The sequence below is a fragment of the Carcharhinus amblyrhynchos genome, chromosome 28, assembly GCF_965287045.1.
Source record: "Carcharhinus amblyrhynchos chromosome 28, sCarAmb.v2.hapA, whole genome shotgun sequence".
Lineage (NCBI taxonomy): Eukaryota > Metazoa > Chordata > Chondrichthyes > Carcharhiniformes > Carcharhinidae > Carcharhinus > Carcharhinus amblyrhynchos.
The window spans coordinates 26,824,960-26,843,436 of NC_137351.1; the positions used below are offsets into that span (position 1 = coordinate 26,824,960).

The 18,477-nt window shown below is 45.8% G+C and overlaps 1 protein-coding gene across 1 annotated transcript in view; it reads right to left on the reverse strand.

Annotated features, from left to right (window-relative positions):
- Nucleotides 1-18,477, reverse strand: part of LOC145359474 (multiple C2 and transmembrane domain-containing protein 2-like) — a 473,933-nt gene that overhangs the window by 98,003 nt on the left and 357,453 nt on the right. The window contains exon 18 of the mRNA XM_080214042.1: nucleotides 1,215-1,334. Coding sequence (XP_080070168.1) covers nucleotides 1,215-1,334 — 120 coding nt within the window. The remainder of the gene's footprint in view (nucleotides 1-1,214; nucleotides 1,335-18,477) is intronic.

The window sequence follows — 18,477 nt, forward strand, 5'->3', positions numbered from 1 at the left end:
TCCTCCCACAGTCCAAAGATGTGCGGGTTAGGTTGATTGGCCATGCTAAGAAATTGCCCCTTAGTGTCCAGGGGTGCGTAGGTTAGTGGGATTAGTGGGTATAATATGTAAGGGTATGGGGGTAGGGCCTGGGTGGGATTGTGTTCGGTGCAGACTCGATGGGCCGAAGGGCCTCTTTCTGCACTGTAGGGTTCTATGATTCTTCAGGTGAATGAAGAGTTGGGTTGTGAGACTTCTTACTGTGCTTATCCCAGTCCAATGCCAGCATCTCCACATCACAGCAGTTATTGCCCATCCCCAGTTGCCCTTGAGAAGGTGGTGGTGCCTTCTTGATTCACTGCAGTCCATGTTCTGTGGGTTGACCCACAATGCCTTTACGGGGGGAGAATTCCAGGATTTTGACCCAGCGACTGCGAAGGAACGGTGACATATTTCCAAGTCAGGATGGTGAGTGGCTTGGAGAGAAGTTTGCAGATGGTGGTGTTCCCATATATCTGCTGCCCTTGTCCTTCCAGATGGAAGTGATCGTGGGTTTAGAAGGTGCTGTCTAAGGATCTTTGGTGAATTGCTGCAGTGCATCTTGTAGATAGTACACCCTGCTGCTACTGAGCATCAGTGGGAGAGGGATTGAATGTTTGTAGGTGTGATGCCAATCAAGCACCATATCTACAATCAATCAAAGAGGTACCTTTTTTTTTGGCTGAAATGTGAAAAGGAAGCCCCACCTATTGCTCTGGTAGATACAAAGAATTCCATGGAAGAAGAAGAAAAAGGGAGTGATTCATGGGGTGGGATTTTCCAGCTGCACTCGCCACTGAGCCCGGAAAAACACGCCTGAGGTAAACAGTTCTTTGCATGACCCATGTCCTGCCCGTTATGATTTGCATGGCGGACAGGGCAGGAAGATTCCAACCATGGTGTCCTGCCCAATGGCAACTCTCAATCAACATCACACAAAAAAAATGATCTGGTCATTACCACGTTTACCTTTATTGGAGCTTGCTGTCTGCTAATTTGCCTCCACATTACTACAGTGCCTACACTTTAAAAGTTTTTGACTGGCTGTAAAGCACTTAGGGGAGATCATGAAAAGCTTGAGAAAATTGAGAGACTTTAGCATGGGGAGACAGTCCTCTCTGGTTGATGATGATGCTGGGATATTGTTAGTTATTTTAGGAGAGACATGCTTCTCCCGTGAGGAAAATGAGACTCACCATGTAGTGCTGGCTGACAAGCTTCCCTCTGGCCATCTGAATGTAGTTCCAGATGAAAAGCATCAAGAGGGCAAGTGGGAGCATGTAGATCTCAAATATCCAGACAATTACCAAATACAACTGAAAGGAAAGAGAAAAATCTGTATTATCGGTAGGAACACAAGCCACACAACCAAAAAAATTGACATCGTTCTGGATACCTGGGAAGTAGGGGGACAGATTTACATTTTCAACTATCGGCTAAGCATGCAAAGTTCTAAGCAAAAAGGGTAGCACCTTCATTGTAAAGTTCTCTTCAAGAACGATGCCATACTGTGGGGTGCAGTATCTATGAAGCAGTGATTCACTTGCATTTCTTTGAACTAAAACTCCTCCGTTTCCTGCTCATGATGCAGTCTTCTCTATATTGGGAAGCCTCACAACACCAGGTTAAAGTCCAACAGGTTTATTTGGAATCACAGGCTTTCGGAGCGCTGCTCCTTCATCAGGTGAGCGACCATCACTCACCTGATGAAGGAGCAGAGCTCTGAAAGCCTGTGATTCCAAATAAACCGATTGGACTTTAACCTGGTGTGAGACATCTTATTGTGCCCACTCCCAGTCCAGTGCTGGCATCTCCACATCATGGCTTCTCTACAATGGGGAGACTAAGCGCAGAATGGGTGACCACTTTGAGGAACGCCTTCACTTTATCATGATCCCACCTCCTGCCTCTTGCTATCTTAATTCATCTTGCTCTCATGCTCACATTTCTTTCCTTGGCCTTTTTGAATGTTGCAGTGAAGCCCAACACAAACTGGAGGAACAACACCCCATCTTCCTATCAAGTACCTTACAGCCTTCTGGGCTTTACATCGGACAAGACAATTTCAGGCCATGAACTCTTCCCCACACTGCTCAGCACTATGCTGCCGGCATCTCCAGCGGGAATAGGCCCTGCCCCCTGAATTCTGGAGTGAATCACCCTTGTGCACTCTGCAGTGTACAGAGTACAGGAGATTCATTTCAAAACTCCCACTGAAAAAAAAAGCGTGATTTACTCCAGTTTTCACGCAAATTCAACACTTCGAATTTTTTTGGGAGAATTCTGGCCCTAGTCAAAAAAATCTCATATTCCCATCTCCATGTTAGAAGACCTCACCCTGGAATTATTTGCAAAACTCTCTCCCATTCAGATGTCTTTAACAATGGATGGGTGGCACAATGGGACAGCTCAATGGCATAGTGGTTAGCACTGCTGCCTCACAGCACCAGGGGCCCAGGTTCGATTCCGAGCTTGGATCACTGTCTGTGTGGAGTCTGCACATTCTCCCCCTGTCTGCGTGAGTCTCCTCTGGGAACTCCGTTTCCCCCCACAGTCCAAAGATGTGCAGGTTAGGTAGATTAACTATGCTAAATTGCTCCTTAGTGTCAGGGGGACTAGCTGGGGTAAATGCGTGGGATTATGGGGATGGGGCCTGGGTGGGATTCTGGTTGATGGACTGAATGGACTCCTTCTGCACCGTAGAGATTCTACAATTCTATGAACAACCCATCACACAGGGTTTCAACCTCACTTCCCAAGATTCCTTTCCCTTGATTTTGGAGTACATTTAAATGTTAGCTTACAAACAGAGTTTCAAATCTATGGCGTGCCAAGCAGGACTCCACTGCTCTAAAGAGATACCTATTTCCCTATGACCTTCTCAACTTAATATTTGCTCCCAGTTGCTCTTTCTTTAACTTAACAGGAACTCGTCCTGTCCCTTTTGTCTCTGGGTCACTTGTTGACAGACAGGCAGACACCCTGGTACTGACTGCCTCAAAAAGTTGTTCACTGACCCTTGAACTGTTCGGCTGACCTATCAAAACACTCCCAGGATCTCCCGCCCTTGTTACTGGAAAGGAACCAATCTCACAAGCGTTAGATCATCGTGCGTCTTAAAATCTCTGCAGGCTGCAAATTTAGCACCTAGGGTCATGACAACAGGAAATAGCAGGAGAATCGTGAAAGGTATTCAATTCTAAATTCCACTGAAACTTGCACTTTATCATCAAGGCCAGTGACATTAACAGGAGCTGCAAACCATTAGCTCCAACTGTTTACCTTCAAAGAAAAATCTTTCAGCGGAAAATACCTTTTGTAGAGATTTCCCAGCTTGCAATGAAACATGCTGCGGTTCGCTGAGCTTTCGGTCACTGGCATGAGCCATTAAATTGAGGCCTCAACTGACTTCTCTGGAGAACGTCAAACAGTCCATGGCACTACTTTGACGAATAGCAGAGTCTTTGGGAGGAATTTTCCTGTCCCGTCTGCCACAGGAATTGTAGCAGGGGTGGGGGAGAGGCATGAACCATCCAATGGTCCATTAACCTCGGATGGGACTTTCCTATCTTGGGACGAGCGAGATTAGAAAATCCTGCCCCTTGTGCACACTTAACGCTGAGATAGCATTCTGATCAATAAGGGAATCAAGGGTGACTCTAAAAGAGCAGGAAAGTGGACAGGAAGTGAGGAATGTTGGATCAGCCATGACCCTATTGAACAACAGAGCAGATTTCACAGAATCACAGAATGCCTACAATGCAGAAGGAGACCATTCAGCCCATCAAGCACGCACCGGCGACAATCCCACCCTGGCCCCGTCCCCAGAACTCCACACATTTACCCTGCTAGTCTCCTGACACTAAGAGGCAATTTAGCATGGCCAATCAGCCAAACTTGCACATCTTTGGAGTGTGGGAGGAAATTGGAGGAAACCCACGCAGACACGGGGAGAACGTGCAAACTCCACACAAACAGTGACCCGAGGTAGGAACTGAACCTGGGTCTTTGGCACTGTGCGGCAGCAGTGCTAACCACTGTGCTACCCACAGGCTGTTTGAGGGGCCAAACAGCCTACTGTGGTTCCTATTTCTTACGGTCTTATGATAGCAGTATTAATTATTTGTTTTATTTCGCCACTTGAGATGATTCATTCTTTGAAGAGGGTAAAGTAACTGCGCCAATTCAACCAGCTGCCATTCTTTTTTGCATCTAACTCCTGAAATGCTCAACGCTGTGAACTCCATTAGCTACCCATCAGGACAAAAACCTGTAAAAATTAGGTTTCACATTTCACTTTCCAATAAAATTTATACATTCACTCGTTCAAACACACATCTGCTGACTGCACCTTTTTCCCCCTGTTTTGATACTTGTCCTTCCTCGAACCGTTCTAAACTGTGCAGCATATCTGGTAATTATTTTATGAAACTATTCATGGGGTCACAATTGCAGTGCAGAAAAGATGTAACTAATACCTTGTTTAGAGCAGCAAATGGCCCATATATTATGGCTAAAGGCTCAGTAATAAAAACACTTATTAAGTGTAACAATCGCACTGTAGGCTCATGCAAAAATAATCACCTTGAAATAAAGTGTAAGAATCCAATAACCTTTTACCAGGGGAATAATTTAACAGACCCAGCGCTGCCCAAATAAAATGCAAATGTTTTCTAAGTCACTGTGAATGCATTTAGAAAGCTGCAGTCATGAAGCCTGAAAACATCAACCAAATTAAAGGAAAGGGATATTCTTGGACAGTCTTGTGGCACAGTAGGTAGCATCCTAGACTGGAAGCTCCATGTTCAAGTCCCAACAGCAGGGCATGGCCATGGAGTGTTCATAACGCAATTCAATGGGCTGATAAACAGCTCAGCAATTCTCCAAAGGGGGAAAAAAAGGACATATGTGTGAGATTTTCTTCTCATTCACCCAGCATTTATTGCCCATCCCCGGTTGCCTGAGGGTCAACCACATTGCCGTGCCTCTGGAGTCACATGGAGGTCAGACCAGGTATGGATGGCAGATTTCAAAAGGATCCCCGCAGTGCAGAATAGAGTCGTAGAGGTTTGCAGCATGGAGTCAGGCCCTTCACCCCAACTTGCACATGCCACCCAAGGCCACAATTGAACCCAGGTCTCTGGCGCGAGGAGGCAGCAGTGCTAACCACTGTGCCATTCTTCACAGGTTTGTGAATATGAAACGCCAGGTTACTTTCTCTCTTGCACCCGGTTTATAATTGCGCGAGTTTGTTTATAGTTCTTCTCTGCATTTCTTCCCACAAAATGGGCCACTTCACATTTTTCTGCATTCCATATCTCCCTCTTCCTGACTTCCATTTCACCTGTTTTGAAAGTCTTAACTTGGCATCATGCTGACAAGTTCACCAAGACTTAAGACAAATCAGGGAAGTTCCTTTGCTTTTGTTATTGAAAAGAATGGGGTTGACATTCATGATTTAACCACAAATTTAACCCTGAGCGATGCTGCTCACCTTTGTCGCATTTAGTCTGTATTCAGCGGGACATTTCATTTACGCCTAAAATTAAAGATCACATCTATTTGATATTCATGTCTGAATATTCCAGCCTCAGGCTATGGTGGAGACAACATTCTTTTTCACAATTCATTTGGGTTGCAACACTTCAACAAACCTGAGAAAAAAAACTTGAAATAAACTTAGTTGCAAAGTCGCCATGAAGCTTTGAATGCATTCCCTGGCCCTGTGTACACCTCTGGGCTGAAAGCACTCCATACTTTTGTCTGCTGATGTTTCTCATGTTTCGACCTGTCTCTCACTGGTTAACGCTGTATTTCTGCCCCCAAACTCTATCACTGCTTCATCTGACTTCTGTGACTCCATAGGGAAGGAACAGTTCAGCCCACTATTCTCATTTCCCCATTTTATTGGTGTTCCATTTTAAAGTACACAAGGTCACAAAACAGGATCCCTAAAGTGCAGAAAGAGGCCATTCAGAACGCACCAAAGCTCTCACAGGGACCTGGGTTCGATTCCCGGCTCGGGTCACTATCTGTGTGGAGTTTGCACTGTGCGGAGTTCTCCTCTTGACCCCATGGATTTCCCCCCACAGCCTTCAGGACATGCTGGTTAGGTGCACTGGCCATGCTGAATTCTCCCTCAGTGTATCTGAGCAAGTGCCACTGTGTGGTGACTAGAGGATTTTCACAGTAATGTCATTGTAGTATTAAAGTAAGCCTATTTGTGACATTAATAAATAAAGTTAAAACTTACACAGGCACTTTTCCCTGCCCTAAACTCATAACCCCACACATTTACCATGGTCAATCCACCTCACCTACACATCTTGGGACGTTAAAGAGCAACTTAGGAGGAAATGCATACAGACACAGGGAGAACGTGCAAACTCCACACGAACAGTTATCCGAGGCCAGAATTGAACCCGGGTACCTGGTGTTGTGAGGCAGCAGTGCTAACCACTGTGCCACCGTGCCACCCCATGTGTCATCTCTGCTGTAATGCAGGAAAATGTGGCAGCCGATACAACAAGCTCACACAAGTAACAACAACCAAGTCATCTGTTTTTATTTAATGATGTTGATTGAGGGTTAAATACTGACTGGAACAACAGGGAAAGCTCCCTTGCTCTTATTAGGAGGAGGTCCACCGGACCTTTTATGCCCATTTGAGGGGTCAAGTCTCAGTTCATCATTTCATTTGAATGACAATACCTCTGGCAGTGCTGCACTCCCTCAGTACTGGAGTGTCAACCTAGATTATGGCCTTGATGTTTGTCATCACATCGATAGGCAGGGCCGGGAGAATTCCTGCCCCCCCAAAACCTAACTTCTATGAGTGCAGTTTTGCAGTTTTGTGTGCAGTTTTGGGCGCCGCACCTGCGCAAGGATATTTTGGCCCTGGAGGGAGTGCAGAGGAGGTTTACTAGGCTGATACCGGAGTTGAGGGGGTTGAGCTATGAGGAGAGGCTGAATAAACTAGGCTTGTACTCGTTAGAGTTTAGAAGAATGAGGGGAGATCTCATTGAGACGTATAAGATGATGAATGGGATGGATAGGATAGAGGTGGAGAGACTCTTCCCGCTCAAAAAAGACAGTAGGACTAGGGGGCACAGCCTCAAGATAAAGGGGAGGCGGTTTAGAACAGAGTTGAGGAGGAACTTCTTCACTCAAAGGGTGGTGAATCTCTGGAATTCTCTGCCCGTTGAAGTGGTGGAGGCTGCCTCGCTAAATATTTTTAAGAAGCGGGTTGATGGGTTCTTGATAAGAGAGGGGATTAAGGGTTATGGGGAGAGGGCGGGAAAGTGGAACTGAGCCACGACAGATCAGCCATGATCTTATTGAATGGCGGGGCAGGCTCGAAGGGCTAGATGGCCTACTCCTGCTCCTATTTCTTATGTTCTTATGTTCTTAAGAGTGTGGACCCATATGTAGGATTTTTGGTCTGGATGACTACAATAGGAGTCAGGACAAGCAACTCCAGAAGTGGCGTGGACTCAGAGGCAACCGGCGCAGGTCGGACACCTTGGATCCATGAAAAAGAGAGGCCCCTCTGAGAGGTGGCACTCCAATGGTGGAGTCCCTCTGCTTTGGGGGGGACACCACTACCTTGTCAGGTGAATCATAGAATGCCTGCAGTGTAAAAGTAGGCCATTTGGCCCATCGAGTCTGCATTGACTTTCTGACAGAATATCATACAGCCGTCTCCCCCACTCTATCCTGTAACCCCACACATTTCCCAAGGTTATTCCGGCCTACCTACATAGCTTGGGACACTACGGGGCAATTTAGCATGGTCAATTCACCTAACCTGCACATCTTTGGACTCTGGGAGGGAACTGGAGCACCCAGAGGAAACCTGCACAGACACAGAGAGAATGGGCAAACTTCACGCAGTCAGAATTGAACCCAGGTCCCTGGCGCTGTGAGGCAGCAGTGCTAATCACTATGCCAGCCTACATACTATAGTTGTTGAGAGGGAGGTCGCGAGGCAGAGAGTGTAAAGGAGGGGATTTCAGAGCGTGGAGCCAAATCAGGCCTGACCGTTATAATGGGTGCTATATCACAGAGACGTCAGCCATGCAATTTACCAGTAATTCACTATTACTCTGAGCCCACATTCACAGCTCACAGTCCTGAGAATGAGAGGTCCTTTCCATGTTTTACACCACACCTGGCAAACAACTCAGCGGCATCGTGCGCACAGACCACAAGATGATTAGTGCCAAATGGCAAATGTGATTTGATATAAAAAATCCGTGTGAACTAAAGTACCCCAACTGGGATCACCCGCAGAGAAACCTCTTGTATTGGAGAGAAACTTGGCACAGAATTAAACAATCGCAATTAGGTAATACCGAGGGCGACAGGGAAACCTGATGGTGGATCCCGCATTCCTGATGTGTCATGGAGAAAGTGGAGCAGAGACACTTAGACAAGTAAAGCCATGACGAAAACCAACTGACTGACTCAACACTGGAGTGACACAGCTCTGAATACTTTTCATTCATTCCAGGGAGACACAAAAAAGTATAAATTCAAAATGTGAAATTTCTTTACTTCATTCAAATCAACCCTTTGAGGTACAATGAAGTGGAAGGTTCCCTTTGCTCAGGTGAAACTCTAGTCCCGTAATGGGCAACCTAGGCTGGTAAGCGGGGTGTATGAATGGCCCTCCTTCGTCCCACTGGGACGTAAGACTGAAATTGGGCATCTGCACTAACCAGGACCCCATGAAAGAGAGTAAATATATTTAATACACACCAAAAAAATTGTAATGCTTTATCGAAATATCATTTGATATTAGTAGAAGCGTCATTGACTTCTGTAATATGGCACAAGTCCCTCCATCAAAATCCTTCTGTTTACAAACTCTAACAGCAGTACACAGAGTGCTAGCAGTCGACACCGGAGGTACCAGAGGCTCCCGGTCAAGTACAAGGCAAAGACTCCCTGATTGCCCCATCAACTGGATCCTTAATCAGGGAGCTCATACTCCAATAGGCCAACCTCAATGGCCTGACTGAAGTCATTACAACTTCAAATGGTAAAAACAAAAAAGGTCTAAGCTTTGATTGGATGCAAAGGGAATACACGGCTCTCACAGTCAATATTGTGTGTAATCAGCACGCAGCTACTTCACCGGCCCTTGTTTTGCGTGTGTATCACTTTAGTCATGCTCGTCAGAAAAGAAATTACATGGATGAAAGCCCGTGGAATCTGGCAACCCTGCAAATGGTCAGTGTTGAACAAGATGCCCTCATGGGCTGCACCCGGTATCTTGGTGGGTTGTACATTACTCACTACTGCTCTCGTATCTTTTGCAGCATTTCAAAGGTAGATTGTCCTTAATTAGGCCATAAAACCCAATCCATAAAATAAAATCACATCTTTCTGTCTCACCACCCCACCTATGGCTACGAACACAGGATTCTCACACAAGCCTCTGAACGCTGACTCAGCAACGTGGGATCAGCTGCTATCATATTCTACACAGAATTAATGTTCTTGATGCAGTCTTTGCCTAGAATGCTTCTTCAGTGGAGGGAGAACAAAGTTGTCACCGCTGCCAATTTTGGACACGTTCTACGGGAACACCAGAGAAGGAGTAATGTTTCATTGTATGTTCATTGATCTGAGAATGTCCAATTCATCTGAGGTGCATTTCCGAGGTGCATTTCAGGGCTGATAGGCAATTATGTTAATCTATGACTGCCCAGTGGCTGCCTTACAAAACTTGGTTCTTATTTCTCTCTCAGCCTCGGATGTCAGTAGTACTGGCTAGGCCCTGCTTCTTGCCCACCCCTATTTGTGTGATATGATGTGCCTCCTTGGCAGCTTATATAACTGGCTGACATGTTGCACCATGGCAGAGGGAATTAAGAGTCAACTACATACAATAGGCCATGGTAGATGAGAGTGATAGGAATTTTGGCTAAGATTTTTGGTGGCATGGTTAATACTGCTGCCTCCCCATGCCAGGGACCTAGGATTTCAATTCCAGCCTTGGGTGACCGGCAGTGTGGAGTTGGCACATGCTCCCCATGTGTGGGTCTCATCCAGGTGCTCCAGTTTCCTCCCACACTTTGAAGATATGTGGGTTAGGTTGATTAGCCATGCTAAATTGCTCCTTAGTGTCGGGGGGGTCTAGCAGGGTAAATACGTGGAGTTATGGGGATAGGGCCTGGGTGGGATTGTTGTCAGTTTAGACTCAATGGGTCAAATGGCCTTCGTGTGCACTGTATAGATTCTATGTTTGCAAATATTACACCCCCCAACCCCCTTTCCCCACCCACCTCAGATTAAAGCATTGCCAATAGTGATTTTCCTAAAGTCTGGGAGAGATGGTACAGCAGTTCCAGTTTACAATATGAGAACTGCAATGATCTTGTGACAAATCCCATCTGTCACCATTTCCACCATAACTATCATCTAATATAGGAAGGATATAAGTAATATCAGTGTACCTGTAACCAACATAAGGTTAGACTCTGACCCCTGTTTGGGGAAAGCTGTGGATTGGGGGAAGTCCACAGAATATAGCACAGAGAAACATACACAGAAACATAACATAAGAACACAAGAAATAGGAGCAGGAGTAGGCCATCTAGCCCTTCGAGCCTGCCCCGCCATTCAATAAGATCATGGCTGATCTGTCGTGGCTCAGTTCCACATTCCCGCCCTCTCCCCATAACCCTTAATCCCCTCTCTTATCAAGAACCCATCAACCCGCGTCTTAAAAATATTGAGCGAGGCAGCCTCCACCACCTCAACGGGCAGAGAATTCCAGAGATTCACCACCCTTTGAGTGAAGAAGTTCCTCCTCAACTCCGTTCTAAACCGCCCCCCCTTTATCTTGAGGCTGTGCCCCCTAGTCCTACTGTCCTTTCTGAGCGGGAAGAGTCTCTCCACCTCTATCCTATCTATCCCATTCATCATCTTATATAGAACATTACAGCATAGTACAGGCCCTTCGGCCCTCGATGTTGTGCTGAGCTATATCCAAACCCAAGATCAAGCTATCCAACTCCGTATCAATCTGGTGTGCTCCATGTGCCTATCCAATAACCGCTTGAAAGTTCCTAAGTGTCCCACTCCACTATCACAGTAGGCAGCGCATTCCACACCCCAACTGCTCTCTGAGTGAAGAATCTACCTCGGACATCCCTCCTATATCTCCCACCATGAACCTTATAGTTGTGCTTCCTAGTAACAGCTACATCCACCCGAGGAAATAGTCTCTGCACGTTCACCCTATCTATCCCCCTCATCATCTTATAAATCTCTACTAAGTAGCGCCTCATCGTCCTCCGCTCTAAAGAGAAAAGGCCCAGCTTCCTCACCCTTTTCTCATTAGACCTACCCTCCAAACCAGGCAGCGTCCTGGTAAATCTCCTCTGCACTCTCTCCAATGCTCCCACATCCTCCCTATAGTGAGGTGACCAGAACTGCACACAATATTCCAAATGTGGTCTTACTAAGGTCTGGTATTGTTGCAGCATAACCCCACGGCTCTTAAATTCAAACCCCCTGTTAATAAACGCTAACGTACTATAAGCCTTCTTCACGGCTCTATCCACTTGAGTGGTAACCTTCAGAGATCTGTGGATATGAACCCCAAGATCTCTCTGTTCCTCCACATTCCTCAGAACTCTGCCGTTGATCCTGTAATCCGCATTCAAGTTTGTCCTACCAAAATGAATCACCTCACACTTATCAGGGAGGGAAGCCATTCTCCCATCCTGTCTGTGCCATCTCTCTGAAGGAGCAATTTACCTAGTGCCAATCCCCAGCCTTCTTCTCATAAACCCGTGCACTCTTCTCTCTTCATACAATAATCTAATACTATCTTGGGTGCCTTAGTTAAACCTGCCTTTACTGCTTGCTCAGATAGTGCATTCCCAGAAATTCACTGCCTCAAAATAGTTCTCTCCATTGCATTTTTATTTTGCTAATTACCTGTGTCTCTGATTCACGATCCTTCCACCAATAGGAACTGCTTTTCCTTGTCCACTCTGTCCAGACCCCTCATGACTTTTTATAACTCTACCAAATCTCTCTCAACCTCCTCTTCTCTAAGAGACATCTGCCCTTCAGAAGCTGTCCTTTTAATGGCAACATTCAAAATGGAAATGGATATCTACTTCAAGGCTAAAAGATGATGAGGCAATGGAAAACAGGCAAAGAAATGGGAACTAATTGTTAGCTCCTTCAAAGCGCTGGGATATGCACGATGGACTGAATGGTCTCCTTCTGAACGAAGAACAGTACAGCACAGGAAACAGGCCCTTTGGCCCTCCAAGCCTGTGTCGCTCATTGGTCCAATTAGACCATTTATTTGTATCTCTCCATTCCCAGGCTGCTCATGTGACTATCCAGGTAATTCTTAAACGATGCTAGCGTGTCTGCCTCCACCACCCTACTTGGCAGTATTCCAGAATTCTATCATCTGGAGGGAATTACTTCAAATGTAATCAACTAGTCCAACAGCAGGGCTGATAAAGGTCAAGAAATGGCTCTATGGGTAGAATTTTAAGGATGGAGAGTGATCGGCAATTGCCATCCTGAGAGTCAGCACCTAATGCGCAGCCACTGGCTCTCGCGTTCCGACTGCCATATTTCACACTCGCTTGTGCGTTGACTGGCAGTGGTTGGTCTGTCGGTCCTTGGAAGGGTGCCCTGCCGCTGACAGTTCTTCAACCCGGCCAGGCACAGCGCTGCAGTGGCCGAAAGTGGTACTGCAGCACTCTGCCTGGGACAAAGTCTCTGGATCATTGGCAAGGTAGGTCCTGGGAAATGGGAGGGGGTGGGTATGGGACACCCCGGGGAGGGGGATGATCACGGTGTCATGGGAGTGCTCCAACATCCAGGAGAAGAGGGCACCCTAACTCTCCTCCTTGGGGAGGGGAGGCACCCCTCCCCTCCCCAATTCCCACCAGAGATGGGGAAAGCTGGAAATGTCCGTCTACCATCCAATGTCCACCTACCAGCATAACAACCGTTGGGGCATATTAATGCCCTAAGGTGGGCATTAAAAGGCCACTTAAGGGCCTAAATTGGTGCAATGAACAGGTTACTTGTCTGTGGCCCTGCCCCCTCACTCCAACAGAAAACATTGCATCTGGGTTTGGACGGGTGCAGTCCTGGGGCACTCTTCCCCCTCACCCTTGTGTACAATTCTGGTATCCCTTATCTCTCTGGAATGTTTTCTGGAATGGGGTGAGGGAGGAGAAAACAAACTTTATTATGATTTTATTTTCCCAATAATGCAGTCAATTAAAAGCAGCCAACATTGGAGAATTCCTTCTCGGATCTATCAGAACCTTTTAGAGCAGTGGAGGCTAAATTAGCTCTTGTTTTGTCTCAGACTTTAAATCAATCCCGCGTTCCAGCCATTTTTGCAAGGATCAGTCTCCCTTAATCAAACTTCCCATTATGAAGGAACATAGAAGAGCCTTGATTAGAATTTTATTGATTTTAAAAAAAGGCTTTGTGCATTTTTTACATTGCTTTAGTATTCTCTCCTTTTTGATCTGGAAGTTCCTTGAGTGTACGAATGCTACTCTTGTGCTCATACAGGGAATGGAGTCGGGAAAAATGTGTAATCAGTTGAATTCTCTTCATCTGGCAATTAAAACAAAAGATCAGAAGTGGGCTCACCTGTAACTCGCGGCACTAATCGACGTTATTCTGAGGTTGGAGGCTTCAGGCAACGAAATCTAATAATTGAGACTTCTGCCTAAGCAGTCTGCACTTTCAAGGCAAATTTACCTCACAAAATAAAGTCCTGTGCTTTCAAGTGTAGCCTGGTATGACAGGACGCTCATCTCTCATGTTGAGCTCAAATGCAAAAAGAATTGATCTCAAGAATGATCGACGACTAAACCCTATAAAATTAAATCATAAGGGTAATCTAAGCTTGGTCATAGCACTCTCACTTCTGAGCTGGAGTGTCATAAGAATCTTTATACCGAAGGAGGACATTTGGCCCATTGAGTACATGGTGGGGGGCAGGGGTTGATTAGCTCAGTTGGCTGGACAGCTAGTTAGTGACGCAGAGTGATGCCAATTGCGCAAGTTCGATTCCCATACCAGCTGAGGTTATTCATGAAGGCCCTGCCTTCCCAGCCTTGCTCCACATCTGAGCTGCGGTGATCCTCAGGTTAAATCACCACCAATCATGTCTCCCTCTTGAAGGGAAGATGGTCATCAGGGAGTATGGAATGGTGGCACAGTGGTTAGCACTGCTCCTGGAATCTGGGTTCGAATCCAGGCTTGGGTCACTGTCTGTGTGGAGTTTGCCCATTCTCCCCGTGACGGCGTGGTTTCCTCTGGGTGCTCCGGTTTCCTCCCACAGCCTAAAGATGTGTGGGTTAGGTGCACTGGCCATGCTAAGTTGCCTGTTAGTGTCCTGGGATGCGTGGGTTAGAGGGATCAATGGGATAAATATGTGGGGTTATGGTGATCAGGCCGGATGGGATTGTTGTCCGTGCAGACTCAAAGGGCCAAATGGCCTAATTCTGCTCTGTAGGGATTCTATGATTCTACATTTACCTTCATGTCCCCATTCTAGCTCTCCAGCTCTGCGAATTTATTTCCCTCAAGCATCTGCCCTATTTCCTTTTGAAATTATCCATTGTGTCCATTTTCACCTTCACCCCTCAGGGACAGTGAGTTCCAAATCATTAGCTACAAGTTGTGAAAAGAAAGTTTTGTCCCACAGCATCTCCACCCAAAATCTTAAATCCGTGTTCCTTGGCCATTGTAGCTTCAGTTATTGCAAACAGCTTTATCCTATCCAAACCTGCCGTAATCTCGTACACGTCTATGAAAGCATCCCTCAATCTCCTTTGCTTAAAGAAGAACATCAGCTTCTCCAGCCCAACCTGTAGTTAAAATCTCTCATCCCTGTAAAAATAGGGTAAATTCTGAGAAATCTCCACTGCATCCTCTCAAGGACCCTTGTATACTTCCTAAAGCCGAATAACCAGAACTAGATTCAACAGAGAGGACCTAACCAGAGCTTTATGAAGGTTCATCATATCTCTCCTATTTTTCTCCCAATACCTGTTCTTATGAAGCCCAAGGTGCCATTTACTCAGGAATCTGGTCACCATCCAGGACAAAACAGCCCACGTGATTGGCACTCCATCTATCACCTTCAAAATCTACTTCCTCCATTACTCATTCCCCAGTGGTGGGGAAAATGTTGGAGTCAATTATTAAGGATGTAATAACTGAGCATTTGGAAAGCTGTGACAGGATCGGTCCAAGACAGCATGGATTCACTGAAGGAAAATCATGCTTGACAAATCCTTTGGGATTTTTTTTGAGGATGTGACCAGTGGAGTGGGCAAGGGTGTTGTGTATTTGGAATTCAAAAGGTTTTTGACAAGGTCTCACACAAGAGATTAGTGAGTAAAATTAAAGCTCATGGTATTAGGGGAAATGTGGATAGAGAACGGGTTGGCAGATAGGAAGCAGAGTGGGAATAAAGGGTCCCTTTCAGGGTGGCAGGCAGTGACTAGTGGGGTACCACAGGGTTCTGTGCTGTGACACTACTCACAATATGCATTAATGATTTGGACGAAGGAATTAAACACAATATCTCTGAGTCTGCATCCAACATTAAGCTGGCTGGCAGTGTGTGCTGTGAGGAGGATGTTAAGAGACTGCAGAGGGATTTGGACAGGTTGACTGAGTGGGCAAATACTTGATAAATGCAGTATAACGTGGATAAACATGAGGTTATCCACTTCAGTGAGAAAACAGGAAGGAAAATTATTATCTGAATGGTGGCAGTTTCGGAAAAGGGGGAAGTACAACGTGACCTGGGTGTCATGGTAGAACAGTCGCTGAAGGTTGGCGTGCAGGTACAGCAGGAAGTTAATGGCACGCTAGCCTTCATAGCAAGAGGACTTGAGTATAGGAGTAGGGATGTCTTGCTGCAGTTATAGGAGGGCTTGGTGAGGCCACACCCTGAGTATTGCGTGCAGTTTTCGTCTCCTCATCTGAGGAAGAACATTCTTGCTATTGAGGGAGTCTGGCGAAGCATTGCGTTTCATATACAATATCAACCTTGTGCACCAACCACAAGATGCGCTGCAGTAATTCACCAAGGCTCCTTCCAAACCCATAACCTCTATCACCTTGAAGAACAAAGGCAACAGGTGACACTATCACTTTCAAGTTCACCTCCTAGTTAAACAGCATCCTGACTTGGGCATATATCGTCATTGCTTCACTGTCACTGGGTCAAATGCCTTGAACTCCCTTCCTAACCGTTTGAGACTCCTCAGGTACTGAAGTAGTCCATGTTCAAATGAGAGGAGATCTGGACAATATCCAGGCTTGGGCTGACAAATGGCACACCAATGCCAAGCAATGACCATCCATAACAGACACACTAACCACTGCCCCCCTGACATTCAATGGTGTTACCATCACTGAATGCCCCCACTGTCAACATCGTTGGAGTTACCGTTGACCAGAAACTCAACTGGACTTGCCACACAAATACAGTGGCTACAGCAGCAGGTCAGATGCTAAGAATACTGCAGCAAGTAACTCACTTCCTGACTCCCCAAAGCCTGTGCACCGTCTACAGGGCACAAGTCAGGAGTGTGATGGAATAATCCCCCCTTGCCCGGATGAGTGCAGCTCCAGCAACAAGCCCGACACTATCCAGGACAGAGCAGTCCATTTGATTGGCACCACATCCACAAATATCCACTCCCTCCACTCAGTAGTAGCAGTGTGTGCTATCTACAAGATGCACTGCAGCAATTCACCAAAGATTCGCAACAGCAACCTCCAAACTCATGACCACTTCCACCGAGTGGGACAAGGGCAACAACTACATGGGAACACCACCACCTGCAAGTTCCCCTCCAAACCATTCATCATCCTGACTTGGAAATATATTGCCGTTCCTTCACAGTCACTGTGTCAAAATCCTGGAATTCCCTCCCTAACGACATTGTGGGTCAACCCACAGCATGTGCACTGCAGCGATTCAAGAAGGCAGCTCACTATCACCTCCTCAAGGCAACCAGGGATGGGCAACAAATGCTGGCCAGGCCAGTGATGCCCATCTCCATGAAGAAAAACAGCACTATATGTATTCCTACACTACATGGACTGCAGCAGTTCGTCACCACCTTCTCAATGGTAGTTAGAGGTGGGCAATAAAAATGCTGGCATTGCCAATGATGCCCAAATTCTGTGTAAGGTTAAAAGACAAAGAGGTGTATTCTGTCACCTTCAAAGATCTGTGCACATTGTTCATATAATTCAAACTGGCTGGTGAACTCAAAATCAAGAAACAGAGCTGTTGTGTAGTGAGTGCATTTTGTTCAGTCTCATCGTTCTCCCCTCGCCTCCAGTGCCCCAAGTGACCCCTATTTATATATGCTCAAGGTATCTAATTAAACAATGTCCTTCATCTGTAATGTAATTGACAGACACAAATGAACCCTAGGACACTCTTGTGCCATTAAGTTTATATTGCCCCTCTGCAAAAAAATGCATCCCCTTACATTTCTCTGTATTAAATTTCATCCGACACTTGTCCACCCATTCTCCTCGCTCACTTATGTCTTGTTGCAGTCAATTGGTATCATCCTCATTCATTGTTTGCCACATCTCCAAGTTTGTTCCATTGGCAAAATTTTAACATTTTACTCTATATTCCCATATCAAGATCCATTTATCTATCTCAAAAAACAGTGGTCCTGGTACTAACCCTTGGGAACACTACAGTCCAACACCTTACAGCCTGAAAAATAATCATTTTCCAAGACACACTGTCCTTAATTCAATATTTTATCCAAAGCCTCTTATTCCACGATTCTCGATTTTGTTAAGCCGCCTTTTATGTGGTACTTTGTGTCGAGCTTTCTTAAAATCCATATACACAACATCCACTGCATTTCCCTTCATTAACCTTCTTTGTTAGTTGATCCACAGTTTTAATTGGATTAGCCAAACACAATCTGCCGCTCCTTAATTAACTCAAACCTCTCCAAGTGTCTGTTAATACTTCCCTAGATTTTAATATTTCTAGAATCCTCTCCAGCATTCGTGTCAAACAGACTGGCCAATAGTTGCTAGGAGTGTTCTTGCATACTTTCTTAAACAAGGGTGTTACACATTTTGCCAGCCTTCAGGCACCTCCCTTAAATCTTTGATTTGATTTGAATTATTATTGTCACATGTATTAGTATACAGTAAAAAGTATTGTTTCTTGAGCGACACAGAAAAAGCATACCGTTCGTGGAGAAGAAAAGGAGAGAGGGCAGAATGTAGTGCTACAGACATAGCTAGGGGATAGAGAAAGATCAACTTAATGCAAGGTAAGTCCATTTAAAAGTCTGACAGCAGCAGGGAAGAAGCTGTTCTCGAGTCGCTTGGTACGTGAACTCGGACTTTTATATCTTTTCACCAACGGAAGAAGGTGGAAGA